This window comes from Suillus fuscotomentosus (genome assembly GCF_016647785.1).
Source record: "Suillus fuscotomentosus strain FC203 chromosome Unknown F5891scaffold_14, whole genome shotgun sequence".
NCBI classification, from domain to species: Eukaryota; Fungi; Basidiomycota; class Agaricomycetes; order Boletales; family Suillaceae; genus Suillus; species Suillus fuscotomentosus.
The window spans coordinates 580,264-599,977 of NW_024539526.1; the positions used below are offsets into that span (position 1 = coordinate 580,264).

At 48.0% G+C, this 19,714-nt stretch overlaps 6 protein-coding genes across 6 annotated transcripts; 3 read left to right on the forward strand and 3 right to left on the reverse strand.

Annotated features, from left to right (window-relative positions):
- Positions 1–1,091: 1,091 nt before the first annotated feature.
- On the reverse strand, positions 1,092–2,629 carry F5891DRAFT_1020827 (uncharacterized protein). Its single transcript, XM_041361146.1, has 6 exons — positions 2,430–2,629; positions 2,150–2,370; positions 1,963–2,065; positions 1,608–1,904; positions 1,276–1,547; positions 1,092–1,224 (listed from the first exon to the last, which is right to left on the reverse strand). The coding sequence occupies exons 2-5, from the start codon at positions 2,191–2,193 to the stop codon at positions 1,422–1,424; spliced, it is 570 nt and encodes a 189-aa protein (XP_041228734.1). The 5' UTR covers positions 2,194–2,370; positions 2,430–2,629; the 3' UTR covers positions 1,092–1,224; positions 1,276–1,421.
- A 168-nt stretch (positions 2,630–2,797) lies between these two features.
- Positions 2,798–4,057, forward strand: F5891DRAFT_947862 (glycosyltransferase family 32 protein; the record flags this gene model as incomplete). The annotated part of the gene is made up of 2 exons (XM_041374768.1): positions 2,798–3,539; positions 3,591–4,057. 2 exons carry the CDS (start codon positions 2,798–2,800, stop codon positions 4,055–4,057), a joined length of 1,209 nt encoding a protein of 402 aa, XP_041228735.1.
- Positions 4,058–5,650: 1,593 nt separating this feature from the next.
- Positions 5,651–7,683, forward strand: F5891DRAFT_118564 (uncharacterized protein). Its single transcript, XM_041366572.1, has 6 exons — positions 5,651–6,030; positions 6,087–6,513; positions 6,570–6,673; positions 6,725–6,824; positions 6,874–7,190; positions 7,246–7,683. Exons 1-6 carry the CDS (start codon positions 5,683–5,685, stop codon positions 7,495–7,497), a joined length of 1,548 nt encoding a protein of 515 aa, XP_041228736.1. The 5' UTR covers positions 5,651–5,682; the 3' UTR covers positions 7,498–7,683.
- A 227-nt stretch (positions 7,684–7,910) lies between these two features.
- On the reverse strand, positions 7,911–9,650 carry F5891DRAFT_1185798 (uncharacterized protein; the record flags this gene model as incomplete). The annotated part of the gene is made up of 9 exons (XM_041366594.1): positions 7,911–7,966; positions 8,021–8,102; positions 8,155–8,218; positions 8,270–8,703; positions 8,761–9,002; positions 9,051–9,168; positions 9,231–9,355; positions 9,430–9,488; positions 9,550–9,650. The coding sequence occupies 9 exons, from the start codon at positions 9,648–9,650 to the stop codon at positions 7,911–7,913; spliced, it is 1,281 nt and encodes a 426-aa protein (XP_041228737.1).
- Positions 9,651–10,922: 1,272 nt separating this feature from the next.
- F5891DRAFT_1020888 (WD40-repeat-containing domain protein) lies at positions 10,923–15,523 on the reverse strand. The gene is made up of 22 exons (XM_041361147.1): positions 15,282–15,523; positions 15,050–15,223; positions 14,955–14,996; positions 14,848–14,905; positions 14,773–14,797; positions 14,317–14,709; positions 14,239–14,269; positions 14,071–14,178; positions 13,788–14,019; positions 13,612–13,741; positions 12,780–13,558; positions 12,696–12,729; positions 12,585–12,646; positions 12,476–12,536; positions 12,349–12,421; positions 12,260–12,297; positions 12,195–12,209; positions 11,994–12,141; positions 11,914–11,944; positions 11,781–11,862; positions 11,570–11,720; positions 10,923–11,517 (listed from the first exon to the last, which is right to left on the reverse strand). The coding sequence occupies exons 1-22, from the start codon at positions 15,289–15,291 to the stop codon at positions 11,120–11,122; spliced, it is 3,075 nt and encodes a 1,024-aa protein (XP_041228738.1). The 5' UTR covers positions 15,292–15,523; the 3' UTR covers positions 10,923–11,119.
- Positions 15,524–16,269: 746 nt separating this feature from the next.
- On the forward strand, positions 16,270–19,395 carry F5891DRAFT_1185800 (HECT-like ubiquitin-conjugating enzyme-binding-domain-containing protein; the record flags this gene model as incomplete). The annotated part of the gene is made up of 6 exons (XM_041366595.1): positions 16,270–17,232; positions 17,288–18,475; positions 18,677–18,819; positions 18,868–18,985; positions 19,038–19,177; positions 19,230–19,395. 6 exons carry the CDS (start codon positions 16,270–16,272, stop codon positions 19,393–19,395), a joined length of 2,718 nt encoding a protein of 905 aa, XP_041228739.1.
- Positions 19,396–19,714: the final 319 nt, after the last annotated feature.

Below are 19,714 nucleotides of genomic sequence, written 5' to 3' on the forward strand. Positions count from 1 at the left end.
ATGATATCGTACAGAAGGGAATGTGGACGAAGTATCTCCAGAAGTGCTAAGTTGTGCATGTAAAACGGATATGCGTGTATCGATCTCGTTCTCCTGTGGAGGGGTATCTCAAGAGGCAGTAAAATTGTCCCAGTACATTGATCAATCTCAGCTGCAACTAGCTGAGAATTATGCCACATAAGCAACATCATCGATACAGAGATATAAACATGACTTACCCTCGAGCTGCCTCTTTTTTCCTGGGCTTTCTGGACCTTCTGGACCTTCGCCTTCTTGGTCAACAGCGCAATATTTGTTAGTGCAATCCTTTTATAATCCGTAAGTGAGACAGTACTGGACATAATCCTGGACATAAAGCAAACCCACAGTTGTATACATGCACGAGTTAGAGCAGCAGTCAGGGTCATCATCGCAAGTCTGGTTGATGGCCTTGCATGTCGTTCTGAAGACAGCTGGTGTCGCACTGACAGATATAGATGCTGTCCAAGCAACTATGATGGCGAACAAGGATAAACGCATTATTTGCAGGAGATATTGGATAGGTTCCTCTTGAATAGTAAGTCTGAGATGGGGAGAAAGACAGCATCCTTTTATGTCCTGTAAACACTCTGAAAGCGAACAATTGATGGGGTAATACGAATCGTTCGTCGGCTGCGACTGACAATATATGGGTGATTCTGATGCGTCGGAACTATTTTATGAAAGTGAGGCGGTTCCAATACGCTTCTGAGACGAGCAGCTCGGGTCCGCGTAACAATTTATTACTTCTGTAGTCACGGTTGGACCTTGCACGACTCCTCAAGTTGCTACCTGGGTCGTACCGTAGTACGTATAGATCTGTGCGCGACACGCGGGCAGTTTTTCCACATGCTGGAGTTGGCGGCTTGAAAGTTGGCAAGCTGTAAATATCTCAATACTAAAAATAACGTTTTATCCTGCTCGTGCTCCCTAAATACGTGATGCTGACAACTGCTGTCACCTGCTTATTAGTAAGTATGAAGGTTCCGTCTTCGGGTTGTCTTCGGGCGGCTGCATGCACATGGTCAACTCAACCGGATGATGGTGATTGGTACCTTGTCATAACATAGCTGGCATGCCTTATCAATATTTTGATGAGCGGAAAAGGCTCGTGCTAGAGGAAGAACTACGTATCGCTAAGTACCGATACTATACAAATGTAGTAGCAACTATGTCAGCATCAGTCCTAGTTGGAAAGGCCGAGTCATGATCAAAACAATATCGTATGGATATGATTACTTGTTGAGGGTGTGGACTGAAAGGGGAACGCAAACGAAATGGGTATCGAGAAGTGATCGTGTGTAAGATAGATACGTATGTGTATCGATCTCGTTCTATTGAAGGGTATCCAAGAAGCGGTAAAACCTGTCCGAGGGCCATGATCATATTGATCAACTCAGCAATCAACTATGAATTGTGCTATGAACAACAGCATCGATATGAAGGCAGAAGCGTGACTCACTCTCACGACGTGCCAGCTCCCCGATAAGTATGGAGTCGTCATCAACACAAGTTTTCGCGCTGCAATCCTATTACAAACCACAAAAGGTGAGTCACGAGTCTGAATCTTAGATGCGAAGAAAACTCACGGATGTATACGCGCACGCATCGGAGCAACAGTCAGAGCCTTGCTGGCAATACTTGCCAACGGCATGACATGATCTGCTGAAAACAGATGGGGTTGCGCTGACATACATAAATGTCGTCAAAGCAACCAAGACGGTGAGGAAGGGAAAATGCATTGGTCGTAGGAGGCAAGATGGAATCTGGCTGAGGGCTCTGAGATGGGGAGAAAGAATGCAAGCTTTTATGTCCTGAGAGCCTTGATAAATGTTTTGAAAAGGAACAATGGATAGGGTAATAATTATTGTTCGTCGGCTCTGTGACTAGCGCATATGAATTCTAATTCTCAAAGTTAGGGATTTTATGAAAGTGTGAGCTCACAATGGTTCGAAAGGTGGAGTGTATGGCTTCAAGCAAACAGTTCGGGTCCAATGACAGATGAGCATCATGGCATACGCAATTAAGTTGAATGCTTAAGTTGTCGCTGTACATATGGATCGCATAAAATGAAATGATCCACGCCGTTATGCGCGACGCATGTCAAGTGTTTCCATTCGAGTGTCTCCACATCCTGGACTTGATAGTGTTTGATGTTGGCGAACTGTAAAACATTCAACGTAAGTATATACTTCGCGTTGATTATGACTGATAGGCTATGATCCGTTACGATCCAGAAGCTCATCATGACTGCATCGGCTTTCTTAGAATACAAATTGCTTAGCAAGTTGAGATTCTTTTTCTCAATAGCCTGCTACTTTCCTCGTCAGCGCTGCAGATATCATGAGAGTTCTAACGACCATAAGCAAACCACAATCAGAAACATAGGTAAAAAGATCGAAGGCACTTACTGCAACACAGGAATTGATACTAGTACTGTTGAGCAGTCCGCATCGCAGCGGTAGTGTTCACTATCCGCTCTATGAAAGCGCTTTGGCCATGCTATTCGAGATATTTATATCATCATCAAGTTGGAGAGACTGGAACATTATGTTTGTAGTACTTGTAAGTGGTAGGAGTCGGAAGTTGCTGACCAGTTTAAATTCTAAACACCACACCTTGTTGACACCAACACGGTCTTCGCCGCCGGCGCGCCTGACGCGCCTGAGATCAGTTCCGTAGCCATTCCCATGATGGCACTGTATACTGTGTATCCTCCACCTTGGCGAAAATAATACTTCCGTTCTGGCCCGACATGCGACTGCGAAGAGCATTCACAATGTTCTTGAAATTCACGCTTCCGCTGGCGTTCATCATAGGTTACATGGTATACTATCTCTATGAGCCGCATGGGAGCATCGGCCTCGTATTCCATCAACGAACATGGATACAGCGCGAAATACTCCCATTGTCCCCACTTGCAGGATGTTTCGAGCCCGAGCGCATTAGCACACTGTACAACATCAGTGACGCCGTGTATGGCGGGAAACGGTTTGAGGTTCAGGCAGGTGTACCATTGCGAATGGGTATGGACTGCTACGAGTTAGCAGGAATAGTAAGATTTGCAGAAGGGGAACGAAAGGCAGAGGAACGGTATATCCCACCAGAGGAGCGAGCACAGTTCCACGCATATTGGCGCGTCGATCTTGCACCCCTCGGTGAGAGACAAGAATACATGCTAAAGTCATTCTTCGCTACGCAAGACCTGCCTCGCTCTCGTCTAATGCTTTGGTCAAACGGCGATCTATCACTCAATTCAATCGTGCAAAAGTATCTCGAACTGTTTCCTAGCTCGTTCACACTTCAGATAGTGGATATACCTGAATTAGCCAAGGGTACGGCAATGGAGAACCACCGCTTACTCAATCTCGAGGACAAGAAAGCATGGGTGGATGGCGACCTCGTCCGCTTACTTGTCATCTGGGCGTACGGCGGCGCTTGGATAGACGTGGACATGCTCCTAACCCGAGACCTCTCTCCATTGCTTGAGCACGAATTTGTAACGCAATGGGACTGCTACGGTAATCTAATCATCAACCCTTTTTCGTCCACTGATCCACAAGTTTCCTCAGACAAGATTTACCAACCGTTCAACGGTGCGCTTATGCACTTCCGCAAGCACTCGCCTTACCTTTGTGAAGCCTTCCATCTCATGGCACACAGCACTCCCCCGCGTTCTCCAAGTACTGATTGGGGTTCAGTTCTTTACCATAGGCTATGGCGGCGCCTCCTCAACGAATCCATACCCCCCTTCAAAATTTTACCGTTCTGCTTCTCCGACCCTCTGGTATGTCGACTCGATAACAGAGCGCCAGATCCGTTTGAGCCTGATCGCATAGACGGGAAGTGGACTGGCAGACCTGGGGAGGGGCTTGAGGAGGGTGGAGCGCTAGATAGGGCACTAGGAAAGATATTTGCCGTCCATTTGCATAATAGGTGGGATCAAGCCTTTCCCAAGGGCGGCTGGGTGGACCGGCTGCTGTTGAGGAAGCACGAGGAGGAGATAGAGAGGAGGGTGCGAATAAATGGTAATTTCTGATATTGTGACCTGATAGCTTAGAAATTGGCTGCAAGTCCTGACAGGTAAACTTTCGAGTTTCAGAATGGCACTCCGCCGGACAACAAAGCGATAGTAGAGTGGGTGGTTTGTGTTCTGTTCGAGCGACCAGAACAAGGGTGGCTATAAGATGATCATCTGCGCTTGGATGAACATGAAGTAAGACTTTCGAAAGTGGAAAACATGGAACAAGGAGTTGGCTCATGAACACATCCGTGTATGAAAAGTCATCCATGAGAGAAGGACATTGTCACGGTGCGTTGCGAGAGTTTGACTGTTGTCAATGGAATATACTTCCATATTCCCGGAGGCAACAAGAATGAAGAACTTGTCCTCTTGTGATGGAATGTAGTCGCTGAAACCGCAATCGAAAGAAAGACTGAACTGTCATATCCCTTAATTTTTAGCCGACAAAAGTGATTGAACTAGTAGCCCTTGAGTCTTGAATTGCCAGTCCTACATTTGTATACTATGTAAGGCGTTGTCCGCGTTTACAATGACAGCCCGACATAGCACACCGATAAATGGCAAGGAGCTCCTGCCTTTGTCATTGTTCCCAACTCTACCATCACAGACTAGGCTCAGGAATTTACTCATTGGGCACCAAAGTTACGAGTAGTACCGTTCTACGGGGAAGCGAAGGCTCGGGACGTGATCATTCGATATGAGTTGTTCCATCCCTCCGACCGAAAGGGCAATGTAATTCACGACCATTTGAACCTTCGCACGACCCCTGGGATTTGATCAATATTTGGTGGCCAATATCGTTCTTGTCGAGAACTTCCAAGAATGGTTACGCTGCATCAGGGTGAGTGTCGTTCGTTACGCGTTATCAGCGACCTCCAATGGATCTCGTATGCAGGACTCCGCCTGCCCACGTAGTCTAGCCTGGAAAGTAAGTGAGCAGACACGATGGAGACATTCACAAGTCTTGTGAGCGTGCCACCACCAGAAGCAGGTCTTGCGTAACATGTAGAGTGAAGGTCGTCGCGTTAACATGGCGACTCCAGCCATGGCAATCTGATAAATCGCCAGAATCGAACGCGCCGGATAACAGTCGTGTAAAGTGGATGCAGTTCCTCCCAACTAAACGATATACACCGCACACAAACACATATGTATGTCCAAGTCTTAATATTGGTGAGGGTAGCGTGCACTTCAGTTGGAATTCAAGAGAGAGACGCAGCGTCATACAGTCTAAGTCGCTTGCGACGTGTAGCTGAGCGGCACATCCACTTCAAGGATCCCATCGAGTTAATTTGGAAGAAGGCAGGGGTGAGCAGTGAGCACAGTGAGATGGATACACTTGTTCACTCATCTCTCGTACCCGCACTACTAGGAGGTCGTACGAGTCGAGAAACGACAGTGTAAGATACAAAAGCTCTGGTGGGAGCTGCACTAGTGTTTTGGCCCACATAATCTGGCACTGATACAAAACCATATTACGAACAGGCAAATGTTCAGCGTTTGCATAAGAAAGAGCAAGTCGAGGTTTCAGTTGACTGAGACTAACAAAAGACTCCGATCTGTTACAATAATGAAAGCGCACGTGGAATTCCATTTTGGGTGTGTGAAGTTAGCCTCATGCTCTGCGAGCAGAGAACTGAATGACAAGAACAAGACCGATGTCTTCCAACGGCGCATCCATCACTCGGATTGACTCGAGATCCCCAGTACACGCCAGACCATTTTCTCCTATTAATCACGTCATAAATGTGGATGGTCGCTCATCTCTGGACAGCGAACGCAGTTCCACGTCTTCTCCCGTAGTTGGCATTAATGGACACTCCCGTGCCCTCGTGGACGAGGAGGGCTTGGACCCCATCGAGAAGCTGAAGAGAGAACTCGAACGCGAGAGAGAGGAGAAAGATAACCTTGCTGCACAGTATCGTAACCTCTTAGCCAAACTCACGACGATGCGTACAAGTCTAGGCAATAAGCTGCAACAGGATGCTGTACGTTTCTATTGGAGTATCTACTACTTTTTGCTACCCTAACAAACTATGCATAGGAAGAACTCGATAGGAGGGAACAACTTGTTCAGCATCTTACGGCTCAGAATGAGGATCTGGTTTCTACAGTCGAGACTTTGAAAGCCGAGCTCATCGCATCTCATGAAGAAGCAGAACACAATTCAAAGGAGCTAGATACGATTCGGAGTCAGGTCCTGAACGAAAATGCGCAGGAAAGTCTTCTACGCGAACGTGAGCTTCGGGAGACTTTGAGTGAGCTTGAGCGATGCCGCATCGAACGTAGCGAATGGGAACGCGCCACAATGCAGGAGAAGATGTTGGGTGATGAAGCAAGATTGAACCTGGAGACGTTGAGGCGTGATCTGGAGATGGAACGCGAAGTCCGAGATCGAGAGTCAGTTGAGTTGGCCGCAGCACGGGAGACTGCGACTAACTTACAGTCAGTGCTAGAGGATTTTTCAGCATGTAAGCAATATCATGCATATTTTATGCTCAAGTTCTCTATGCTGAAGCATTGACAGCCAAGGAACACGAACTTTCACAAGCTGTGAAGGACTACAGATCTCAGCTTGATGATGTCAACATATCATTAGCCGAATTCAAGCGACGAGCTCTAGACGCAGAGGTCCGCCTCGTGTTCTGGTCGGTTATCTAACCAAGCTCAAACATCAGACAGGCTCAGCTTGACGAACTGAAAATCAATGCCTCGCGGACACAAGAACTAGAACAGGACGTCAAGGAGAAGAATCTATTGATCGGCAAGCTGCGACACGAAGGTCTATTTTCATCATCACACATGTTGCCTAATATCAATATTCTTTTCAGCCGTAATCATCAACGAACACCTTATGGAAGCCCTCCGTAGACTTCGGCGCAATTCGTCGGACACGAATGTAGATCGAAGATTGGTCAACAACATTCTTCTATCATTTCTTTCCACTCCACGTGCCGATGCAAAACGCTTCGAAATGCTCACGCTCCTTGCATCTATTCTATCATGGACGGACGCCGAACGTGAAAAGGCAGGCCTCCAGCGTTCTTCGATAACGGCGTCATCTGGCCATTCATTCTGGGGACGTCCATCGAATATCGGGTCACCAAGTCAAAAGGCAGTTGATTTGGAAAAGACAGATGAGACCGAGGTAATACCACGAATTTTGTTGCTGCAATAGCAAGCTCACCGCTTTTCTGCTCTAGTCTTTCTCCCGCCTATGGGTAGAATATCTGCTCACGGAAGCAAATCAGGGCGAAACGCCCACAAGACAAACACGCTTGAACGCCTCAGTCCCAAGCAGTCCTATGCACTCACCAAATACTCTCTCCTCGCCAACGGGGCTAAAGGGAACACGGCGCCTAGCATCATTCACTAGCGCAGCAAGCGCGGCAAGCTTACCGAGCTTGGCGCTGCCGCCGTCCCGGAAGGGTAAGGAAAAGGAGGTCGTACCGTGACGTCTGCCGGTCGGACTTGCCGATGCGATGCTCGTCGCTATCTGACTTTATTCCGTTTTTGCACGCTTGGACACTCAGTGTCATTTTTTGTTTCCCATGTTATTTAGGGCACGCGTTGCTACTGCCTTGTGGGAGATTATGCTTACCTCTGGTACAGTAGTATTAATAGCACCAACTCAAATGCGGCAAAGGAGGTCGATACGAAGGAGGTTTACGTGGTTGGAAAAAAGCATGAGACGTTCAAATATGCCGCTTATTGTTCCGCGAGATGATGAGTGAGCTTCTATAAAGCGGCAACTTGGGATAGACCAAGGAGTTTAATATTGAAGATACTGACTATGAAATTACTGTAACTTATAAGGACAAGTGCACTTAGCCATGGTCTTTCATTAACAAAATTCTCCAAGGCAAGCTCAGTTTAATGCAAGAAGCATTTTGCGGGGGTCCTCGATGTAGTCGCGAACCTTCACTGTAAACGCCATCAGCACGCTAGGTGAGACCAAATGATAGGAAGAGTACGAACCCAAGAAGGTAACTGCCTCCCGACCATCGAGTAGTCTGTGGTCGTAGGTGAGGGCAACAACCATGATGGGTCGGATGACGATCTGGCCGTTGAACTACGACAGGCCTGTCCTTGATCGCGTGCATGCCTAGCACAGCAGACTGTGGCAAGTTGATGATGGGCGTTCCGTACAATGAGCCGAAGACACCGCCATTGGAACTGAATGCGCGAAATTAGTCTCAGTTTGTGTTGATGATCAGAAAAGCTTACATGGTGAAGGTGCCTCCTGCCATGTCCTCGAGAGTCAACTTACCGTCCCTGGCCTTGGTGCCGAGAGCGGCAATCTCCTTCTCGATATCAACAAAGCCCATGCTCTCAGCATTCCTCACTACGGGAGTGACCAAGCCCTTCGGAGTCGCGACAGCAACACTGAGGTCGACGTAATCATGGTAAACAATCTCATCACCCTCGATGGACGCGTTTGCAGCAGGGATCTCCTTCAGTGCCAGCGCGCACGCACGGGCGAACGCGCTCATGAAGCCTAACTTGACGTCGTGTTCCTTGAGCACCTCATCCTTGTACTTCTTTCGCATCTCCATGAGAGACGACATGTCGATCTCATTGAAGGTTGTGAGCGACGCGGCAGCGTTTTGAGACTCCTTCAGACGCTCGGCGATGCGCAGACGCATACGGTTCATCTTGACCTAATAGGTAGAGGTAGGTTAATATCCTTGCAGGAGGTGCAGCGATGAAATGCTTACCCTGGTCTCACCCCGGTTGCCTGGTGCCTTTGGCGCAGCGGGAGGTGCTTTTGACTTGACCTCCTTTGATTTTAAGTCCTGCTTCACTTCCTTCTTGGACTCCTTCGGTCCCTCGGGAGGAATACCGCCACTTTGTCTGTCGACACTTGAAGGTGCGGGAGGCTCCGGCGTCGTCTTGTCCAATTGTTGGTCCTTAGGTTCTTCAGGGTCTACCTTCTTCTGTTCTTGAGGGGAGGGAGATGCTAGAACCATGTGAATAAATGGTGTGTGATTAAAGACGTGGGACATACCACCACCTTCACCGGGTTCAATTCTGAAGAGGTCCTGGCCGACGCTGACAGTGTCCTCCTCCTTTGCGAGCAGCTCCACAATCTTCCCTGATTTAGGCGCATTCACAGAAACATCAATCTGAGGGAGAGGACGTCAGTCGTGTTGTTCGTACGATAGAAGTATAATGAACTACTATTCACTTTATCTGTCTCAATTGTAGCGACTTCCTCGTCAGCCTCGACGCTATCCCCAACCTGTTTTGACCAAGACCGAAGAGTACCTTCGGAGATGGACTCTGCCATCTGCGGCACTTTTACGGTCTCAGCTGTGAATCAGCAAGACCAACAGAGCACGTTTGAATGATCATGTTTCTTTGTTTAGATACGTCATAGAACTGACCTTGGAGAAGATGTGATGAATGGAACTGTGCGCGTCTCATTTGCGAGTCGGCGACCTTCCTAGACAGACAAGAAAGTGATCATCCGTTAGCTATGCTTCCAGCAGAAAAAAAACGCGCACCATCCTTTCGACAGCGATACAGCAGTGTCGCGACATCGGACATTTCTGCTTGCGAGAAAAGCACTACTGCGTGCTGCAGCGATGACCCGTTTCGACAGCATGTTTTATGGGCCAGATTAATGTGGTGGAAGATGTCCAGGAAATAAGAGTAATATGTTCCATGGCCCGGGAACCTGGAGTCTCATCGGCCATGGGACTACGGAACAAATTGATGTAATATACATAGCCACAACAAACACTGCTCCAGGGCGCCGATCCTCTGCTTTTCTACACTCACACATCCGCATCTTTTTTTTTCAAGAGTTATCCGAGGTGTCCCCTTGTTTCGCACCGATAATTCACTTCGGCGCCCCCAGGCTGTCTTACTTGACATGACTTTCGTGGTGCCTGAAAGAGGTGTTACATTGCAATGTTGATCATCAACTTGTGATCGACAACCTGGCAACAGCCCCAGGAGACATCAAACCAACGGAGCCACGATATCATTAGCTGCAGTGCTTGCGGGAGGCTCAGACTGTTGAACAGGAACCCACTCCACCGCAAAACATCCTGATCTTGATGATTTAGTGGAGGTCGCTGCCAGAGGACCAAGTGTGTCACGACGTCAGATATTGACATATTATTGGGATATTGACAATCAGGATAAATTACCAAGTGATGTCAGATGAATGCTCAGATCGCAGCGGCTGAGAACCAACTTGGACCATCTAGATGACGGTGAAGGACTCATAATATCATTCTTTTGTACTCATGAACACCCATGACAGGCGATTATACTACTTCCATGCATATCTTTAGTACGCAAAGATCTGCAGTGCAGTAGCCCTACGACTCTTCTCACAAGTGACAACTGGGCATGCATTATCAGCACTTCGCCCAGACTTCTCCTGACTATTTCGTGCTACTTAGAGCATAATTACAACTCTTTCAAACACCGCAAGCAATGTATCGCTCGCCGCCTCGAATCAACGCACTCCATGCAATAGTCGATATCCATTCATTTTCAACTTCGTTTAGGGTCCGACCAATGTTTGAACCCTCGTTGTAATGATAGTGTTCCGCATGTGTGTAATAAAATCCTGAATTTTCGATACTGAGCCAACCTCACAGGGAAGCACACGCACAACACATATACGAAGGCAGAGCCACAATGTGAACTTATGGATGGCTCCAGTCCTGCGCAAAATACTCCCCCTCACGTGTGTAGTGAAAAGAGGCAGCATTCTTTTTTCAAATCAAATGTTCCCTAGTCTCCTGCAACGTGAATCGCTCTTCATAAGGCACATATTCGTTCGCTTCCGCTGTCTTCCTCGGATGCCTCTCCACCCCCACAAAGGTCACCAACAGTTATTTCACCACTTTCAGTCTCTTGTGTTGGCTGCATAACTCTGTAGTGGTGTAAGCCCACTGGCTTATTAAAGTTCCCGTAATCTACTACATACATATATACCGGCCGCGATACTGAAAGACAAGCTCTCGGTATCATTCCTTTTGGCGTAACAGTTAAGCGAATGTGACAGTCTTGACTAATAATTAAGTTACAAGTGGATATAAACCTTGAAATTCTTCATCAGCCACGAGTATGTGCAAATGTAACAATCCTATCTCGCTGGCCACTGTCTTCCACAGGCGTGAGCGTTAATGGCTCCGGGGTGTATTCTCCATATTGTGTGCCGGCGCTATCTGTCTGAAAACCACTATCAACAGGTGAAGGCGAGCAAGGGGTGACAGAATACGGCGTAGATTGTGTAGTCACCGTAAGGTGACGGCGACTAGACTCGCATGGTCGATAGTCATTCATCGTCGTCCACAATCTGACCGCACCATCGTGGCTTCCCGTAGCAAACATGAAAGGGTTGTCCGAAGCATGATTCCATGCGACACACGTCAGGTCTCCGCCTAGGGCTTGGGCACGGACATGATGAAGAAGCACGGCTGAATCGCGGTCCCAGATATGTATATCACCAGCTGCTCAGTAGTCGTTCAATTACAGGGCTGGGAGGAACCGGAAATAGCGCACCCTTGCCGGCACAAAGCACAAGCTGATCATCCTTGCCTCCAAAATAGCTCGGTCCTGCGAAGTCAACCGACACTTTGGGCATATAAGTATGACGCAAAGTCAGCCGCGCCTGATCCTTGACTATTTCTAGCTTCCACAGCTGGGGGAACGCCTAGATGTATGCACGAGAGAAACTGAGTAAAATAGGCGAATCGGCGATATACGGACAGACCTTGTTTTCATAAGATACCAGAGCCACTTGTCCGTTCTTAGCCAGCGTTATATCACGAACATCATTGAGTACTGGCGTTTGGCTGCCACAAGTCGTCAATACATGCCTCAAAGCATCATGTTAATGAGCTCACTTTTCTATAACCCTCGTCTGGATGTTATAAACTAAAATAGATAAGGAATCAGATCCCACGAAAAACGACAGTGAACTCACCCAAAAGCTGTTTTTCTACTCGGGACTTGCTAGGATGCAATCCTTTGGGAGAATATAGGATCGGCCCGACGCCCAATAACCATTGTAGATCGGGAGTAATGGTTACATCATGAATGAACAACCGATTGAAGCGATACGTGTCGAGGACCTGAAGAATGAGACTTGAGCACCATTCCAAAAAATTGACCTTGGTGCACGCACATTGCCGTTAAGATCCTGTCGAAATGAGTGGATACGTCATAAATAAGAGCGCGATGACCACTCACCAGTTTGACCACTTCGCTACCCTCGACGGACAGAAATGCTGCGAAGATCACTTGTTGGCATAGTCTGCGGGTGCCAGTTGGAACCTCACCTTCTCCTCTAGGCAACCATGCAATTGACTGGACATGATGCTGACGTTCGATGGTTTTTCGACACACTCCATCCTAAAGATGACATACAATTCAGCACGGCATTACTCTTCTTCCAGTTCAACCAACCTCTGTCCAAACTTTGATAGCCCGATTCAGCCGTGTGAGGAGAAGTACACCGACTGGGGACCTTACCAAAATATCAGCAAGTCATGGACACGAAGCAAGAATAACGTACCAAGCAACTTGACCGACAAAGCCAGAAGCATGTGCAAGCACACGATGGGGCACACAAGGATCCTATAGAGATATCATTGCCACGTTTCAATCAACCACTAGCACCACACACCCCGACGCGGAAGATGATGGACGTCCGATCCCAGCTATTAAAAACATCAATACACAGCGTACTCCACAGGCCGGAAGGTCATACCTTGAAGTTGCCAAAAACTTCCCATTGGGTGAAAATTGCAAGTGCCTGACGAGTGCTGAATGCGCAGCCAAATCTTGCGTTGTCTCTAAGCTCTTGAGCTTAGATATGAGGGAAGCAACTTTGGAGCCTCTAAATGTTGTAGTGATACCTGTCTCTGGCGTCGTTCTTGATGCATCTGTGAACGCCGACGAAGTTGTTCGTTTCCGCACAGGAGAAAACGGGCTGCTAGGAGAAGACGTTGCAGACTGAAGCATCATGACGGACCGAATGGCACTTGTTAAACGGTCTCGCGCTGTAGTCGGAGAGTTTGACGTGCCGCTGAAGGTGGTGGTTGGTGACTCCAAGTTGGGATGTGAAGAACCCTCGCCACTGAAACGCGAGTAGGAGTCTGTGGATTGTCGGATGGGTGATAGCGGAGAAAGGGGTTCAGGAGAGCGTGATATAGTGTGAGCATACTCACCAGTAGTCAGGTTGTCGCCTTGCTCTATCGCGGTTGTCGTGATTGTCCCCATCGATGACACCCGTCTACATCTGTGACCTGCAAATTCAACACCTTTTTGCACATACTGCGAGCTCCAACCAAAGGTTTTGCTGACAAATGAGACGAGACGCAGGGCCATGAAGCGTCGCAGAGCATCTTTGAGAACATCAGAAAGCCACTTCGACCCACGATGATGCACAAATGTCCATTTCTCAGAGGCAACCCAGGCTGAAACCGCTGCTAGGCCAAACGAGGTGAACGCAGTAAAAACGGTTGTGATTGTAGATGTAACTTTGCCCTGTGATACATCATAAGTAAAAGGAAATTTCGAAAATGACCAAGGGAACTCACCTGGTGTGTAGAATATGTGAACAGTACAAGTCCGGCCGAGAAGCAAGTCACAGACATCACCAAAAATACTAAGGGTGATCGTTTAATCCACATCAGTACCCACCACGGTACGCGATCACCAGGTGATCGACTACATGCATCAGCTGGGACTCGCTTCAAGTCCAAGGGGTACTCACTACATAGCCTGTTTCCAAGAAAGCCCCAGTAAACTATTAACAGCAGCAGCGATGCTGAATACAAGCGAGGAGAACCAGAATGCATTAACTGCATCAGAGAGCATATCTCCAGTCTGAGAATACGAGAACTGCAGTGTGGTCGCAGTGACGGCGGAGAAGAAGGTGGCCACGGTGGACAGAGTTAAAAGATTTGCTGCAGCGTGATTCTGTGCGAATCGAATAGTTGGGACACCTCGGACTAAATTAGAATCATGTCGCCTGGGTAGACCAAGGGATCACACACCAACTTCGATGAACATAGATAACGTCCCAGTAATGCTGTCGATGTGCTCTCCCATTTCAGCCGTAAGGTCATGAACATAGCGCTGTACAGCAGGGTATTTGAATTGTCCTGATAGAAGATATTTAGAATCGCAGGTCATTGAGTCCTACGATATTGAGAGAGGCTTACCTCTGTATTCTTGTAAACAACATGCCCAGTACTGATAAAAATTAACCAAACGCTAAACAAAAAGGTGTAAAGTTATACCTTCAAATCGCCCTCGAATGATTTTATCGAAGTGTTAACAGCCTCATCAGTGAATTCCGGAAATTCGTTCAAGCATTTCAAGAAGGTCATGAGGGCAGCAGCGAAGTTCTCAAACTGCTCTGGGAGGCTCTCAAGATCAAGGCTGTCTTCAATATTGACTGGAACACGACCTGGCATGCTCTTCCGCCGCCGAGCGTTGCGCTTTCTGTCCATTAGATTGGGGTTGACCAAAAATTCGCGTTGCTGACGAGAGATTTTCCGAGGAAAGAGATCAGCCGCATTGTTCCGGAAAAGGAAAAGGATTTGTGCAAGACGTTCTCGGAGCCGAAATGCGGAGGACAGAATTCCGACAGAACTACCAAGTTGTCGTGCAGCATTGCCGAAGTTTCTGAGCTGTCAGTGTGAACACCATGTCAGCCTAATCAGCTGCAAAACTTGTTGTTAAACAGCAGTGACCTCTTTGTCGAGACTATTGATCTTTCTGAAGAAAAGTTGAATGAGAAAAAAATTCAGGGTTGATGGTAAACGAACTTCTGAAATCTGTTAAATTTCTCTGCTCCGGAAACCTGCAGTTGCTCGTCCACAGTCGCTAATCCGATGTTCAACCAAAGGTACAGCTGTCAGACGACCCTACTCACGGGTATCTCTGTCATCCTCAAAGCTTGGATTCTGATCAAAGTCTGAGTTGAGAAGTCGATAAGCAGTCTAGGAATACATGGCACGGGGAGCTGACCTCGGTCAAGACATTCAGCCTGGCTAAGCTCGTTTAACGCATTTAGGAGATTGAGCAATGTCTGCCTCCGTTTGGTATCGAATCTTGAAGGATCAACACGGGGTTGATTAGCAGTCTCTCGGAGATCACCTGTAAAATCTTTCAAAGGGCCAGCTACAGGCGCGGGACCGGTAGCTGGGAAGTGGTACACAGGTTCAGCCACGTTTCGTTTGCAAAATAAAATATATTATACCATGATGCATATTGTTATACACGGCTGTGGCAGCTGCAGTGCAAATAGCTGTTAAAGATAGTTTTAGTTATAAAACTTTTGATAGGATGTGGTTTTATGAGAGTTGTGGTGGTGCTGCCAGTGAGTGAAGAAGGGCATAGACTCGAAGCAGGCGAGAAGCAACGATACACTCCATTTGAAAGAGCCTGTCACGAAAGGAGTTGGGAACCGAGTTATTCGCCACACATCATAAAAAGTCCTGAGTAAGATTCAAACACTGCCATAATATGCGTTGATAGACCTGAGACGTGATTTGGCAAGTATTAATTTAAATAATAACTTATGATGCTCCGGATATCCCATCCCTAGGTCCCAACAGTGGCGTAGTCCCCCAGCTCACTTTTCATTACTTCCCCGCTATCGCTAACAACCGAGCTCAAGGGAGCAAAAAGTGCTACAAACTTTTGCTGCCGAACCGTGGCGTATCGGGCCACGTGCCAGTGTTATCAATTGCTTCCACCAACTATTTTAGCCAGACCTCAGAAATCGTGAACGGTCCGAAGTTCGAACGCTGTTCATGGCGACTCTCGTTCGCACCCAAGTCGTACAAGCCCGTCGAGCAGGACGAAATCCTTCGAACTTCCGTTCCAAAACCATTTCCCAGCGCAGACGAAAGAGAGCAGCTACTTCAAGAAGCACTTTTGGAAGAACTTGCCGGGGAGCAAGTAGAGTATGAAGCTCATACCAATGGGAGCATATCGCAAAGCAAGCCGCAATCGACGGCAGCGCTACATAATGTAGACCACATTGACCCAGAAAGACTGCTCGTGAGTGATGGATACCTCAACGATGTGTCTGAATAATCCTTAGCTCAATTCTGCAGACTGTTATCATGCCATCAATCACTGCCGTACAAAATTCGTGTCTCATGACACTCAACAATTTGTTATCTGTCCCTAGAAGATGGCAGCCAATTGTTCCAGACAGGCGCCATTCGATGCCAGCCTCTATGCATTTCGAACGGACGCCGCAATCATACTCCGCGCTTGAGACGCTTGTGTTAAATCTCAGAAATCATGATGGTGGGGAGATACCTCGCAAAGTTCTGGATGACCACACAGCTCTCCTAGAAGAACTTAGGGATCGAGTCGATGCCCTAACGCCTTCTATGAACAGACAGGATGCACATTTTGCACAAGTCATAGTATCACTCCTTTTGGACTTGGACCAGTTGCCTGCAGTTTCTCCCCCTTTGGATTCAGCCCTTCAAGCATCTTCATCCACTTCTCCTGACCTTGTCGTTCGATGTCCCGCTGATCTCTTAAGTACCCTAAAAAAGCAGCTTGGCGATCTGCAATTGGAAAGGAAGGCAAGGGCAAACATTCTCTCCCCACAATCCCCAGTACAAACTGTACAAACTGCGCTCCTTTGGTCCAAGATTGAACGAAAACTGGACGCTGTAACAGCACTTTGTAAAGCTCGCGCCGATTCCCGCCGTTCCCCCTCCTTAGATCATCTTCCCCCACAATATGACCACGCAGGTCACGACTTCGAGACACCCCCAGAATACGATGCTGAGTATCAATCATCTTACGAGAAGGCTGGTATACAGCCACCACGGTCGATACCATCTCCCAGCATCCCCAACGAGAAATTGCGGATGGATTTTGATGCCGTGATGCTGGCAATCGAGCGTCTGTATATCGTTGCACCCCAGCTACACAACCAACGAGTGGAATTGAAGAGCGCCAAGCTCGCCCAAATGGAGCGTGCACGGCTTGAAGGTCCTAAAGTCCAGCCTTCTTTATCTAAGGGCAAGCAGAAAGCTCATGACCGGGATATGCGCGACCTTGACCATATGCTTGAGCTCATCCGGAAAGCGTCAGACCGCAAGTTGACTGATCAATCGGTCGTCATGGATAGCAGACGAATGGTCAGGTTCAGGCAAGCAAGGCAGGAGTACGAAAATCAGGTATTTCCTATCTACTTTGACCAGAGACAATCGCTTATCAAAGTAATCATTCCAGCGAGGTGCATTCGTCGACCATCTTATCCAACGCTCGGGAGCTGGGCGATTGCATGACCAGGATGCCATCCTGCAGCCCAAAGTTAGAGCACTGGATGAACTCGTCACTCTCCCTGAGTTCATTCGCGAATCAATGTCGGGTATCCCACCCGAATCGCGTCAACACACATCTCCTTCTGGAGATGCACCCGAGGAGCCGGTTCCTGACGTTTCGGCAATGACTCACAAAAAGTCACGCAGTCGAAGCATATCTGCCCCACAATGGTTGCGCCCTGCAGCGGAATTTAGCCGACGGCTGTCTAAGAGCACCAGCAGACCGGGCTCGTCCCACGGGCTTATCCAATCTGGAACCGAAGAGTCGCAGCAACAAGGTACACACTTGGATGTTATCATCGACAAAACTAACCAAAGTTCTGCAGGGAACATTGCACTCAATGTTTCATATGTCGCCGAATATCACGAGACCTTGAGACATGTCCTTGTATTCGTAGCAGTGTCAGGCATTCCCGTTGACACAGAACTACAGGCTGAAGTGTTGCCAACGTCATCCAGTGGGACTGAAGGTGATTGGTTGGTGATTAGGAGTTCTTGGGCCTCCTCGCCTCCACTAAGCTTGCCTGTCCGAGTCACCCCTGGAAAGAAAGATGTTCAAATTCGCCAAGGACACTACGAGCTCAAACTTGGGATTGCGAACCCACAGGCGGCGAGGTCCTCTTCACCCGATGAACCTACCCCGTTGATGTCTGCTGAGCAACTCCTATCATCGAAGCCGACATCCTGGTCCTGCATATCTTGCTCGCTCCCCCTCGTCCATTGCCCAAAGTTGTTCAAATACCGCGACCTCCCATCAGAACATTGGGAAGAACTTGTCGATGCCTGGATGTGCCATGCAGACCAAACACTACATAATCACATTGCGAAGCATGGACGTGGTTTCTGGCCAGAGGATAGCGAGGCTCTGGTTGGAGGTGGCTATATTCTCTTCCAGCAATCGGCAATAGTATCCAACAACGTCTCCTGCACCGAACAGCCCCTGGTAAATCCATATTTCTTATTGAACTCGTGCTATTGTAGGACGAACAAGAAGGCCGACGTTGGGCTTCCACCAGCGGCTGCTAGTCGATCGTCGGTGCTCTGCCTTGATACCTTAGAAGCCCCCGCAGGTTTCTTCGTACTATCAAGTAGTGGGGTATGCGTCGTGAGACTGCGGCAAGTTTCACTTTCGGTTGATACAAAACGTCCAAAATTGAACGCGGGGCAACTCGCGAGTCACTCTTTCAAACAACTCTCTTCACTGAGGATCATGTGATGGGAGCTACGCTCGAGTGCACAATTTTATAACTCTTTTCTCCTTATCAATTTTGATGATAAACTGATTTATTATCTTTAGCGAGATGGAGAGTCGTGGCTGGCACGATGTATATGCGGCGCAATAATTGGTCGGCGGCATGAACGACATAGCCCAGATGGCACAGCTTCAGGGATGTACCGCCTGTTCAAGTATGCGGTGCGGCCAGTGAGCCAAACAGTGGAGTTCGTAGTCACAGTATACCTATATTAGTGTGCTGACGGCCTTAACAGACTTCCCCGATTTCCAATGTCTGCATTCATCATGCAAGATATGCTCGAGCATGTGTCTGCTCATGCAACGTACCGCTTTGTTATCTCTGATGAAGAAGAGGAGCGGCCGCGAATTTTGGTTTGTTGCGATCTTGAATCATATTGTTTAGATTTCTCACACTCCGCGTAAGGTATGGCTGTTCAAGCCGAGGATTCGTGTTTCGTATATGCTGCCTACGTCATACCTTATTCCGAAACAGGGTTCCATCGACGCGTCAAAAGTGTTGTACAAAATTTTGGGGCCGTCGTCGTCAACGATGGCTTTGAAAGAGTGCGTGATCTTTGATGAACATTAATTCATCCCTCTGACCTCTTGTACGTAGCCTACTATCTCGATACCCCGGGTTTCCTCAAGCAGAGCACCTCTTCTATCCAATCGACGTCTGTCGCAAGCTCGCAGGGCTATTGACGGAGAGCACGCATTCGTATCCAGAGAATGTGAAGACAATGACGGGTTTGGATGTTGGCTGGTTAAATCGTGGATCCTGACAAGTGGATATCCCACTTCCCTGTTTTCGCACCAAATCGAGTGATGTTTATTGGACGCTCAAGTTGTCAGAACAACTGTCACATGATATCATAGTTAATAACCTAGGCATAGGTCTACATCATACAAAACGCTGCTACCACGCTACGAACACGTAGTTTGGGCAAAGTTGAATTTCAGGGGTTTCCGCTGCATTGACAATTGTATTTGTTCTGGCAATAAAGACAACGCTGCACGGAAAGTGTTGCTTTGGATTCTCCGCGCATGGTGCGGAACTCGGAGCACGTTGAGAAGAACGTCCTACAGATTAAGTATACTAAG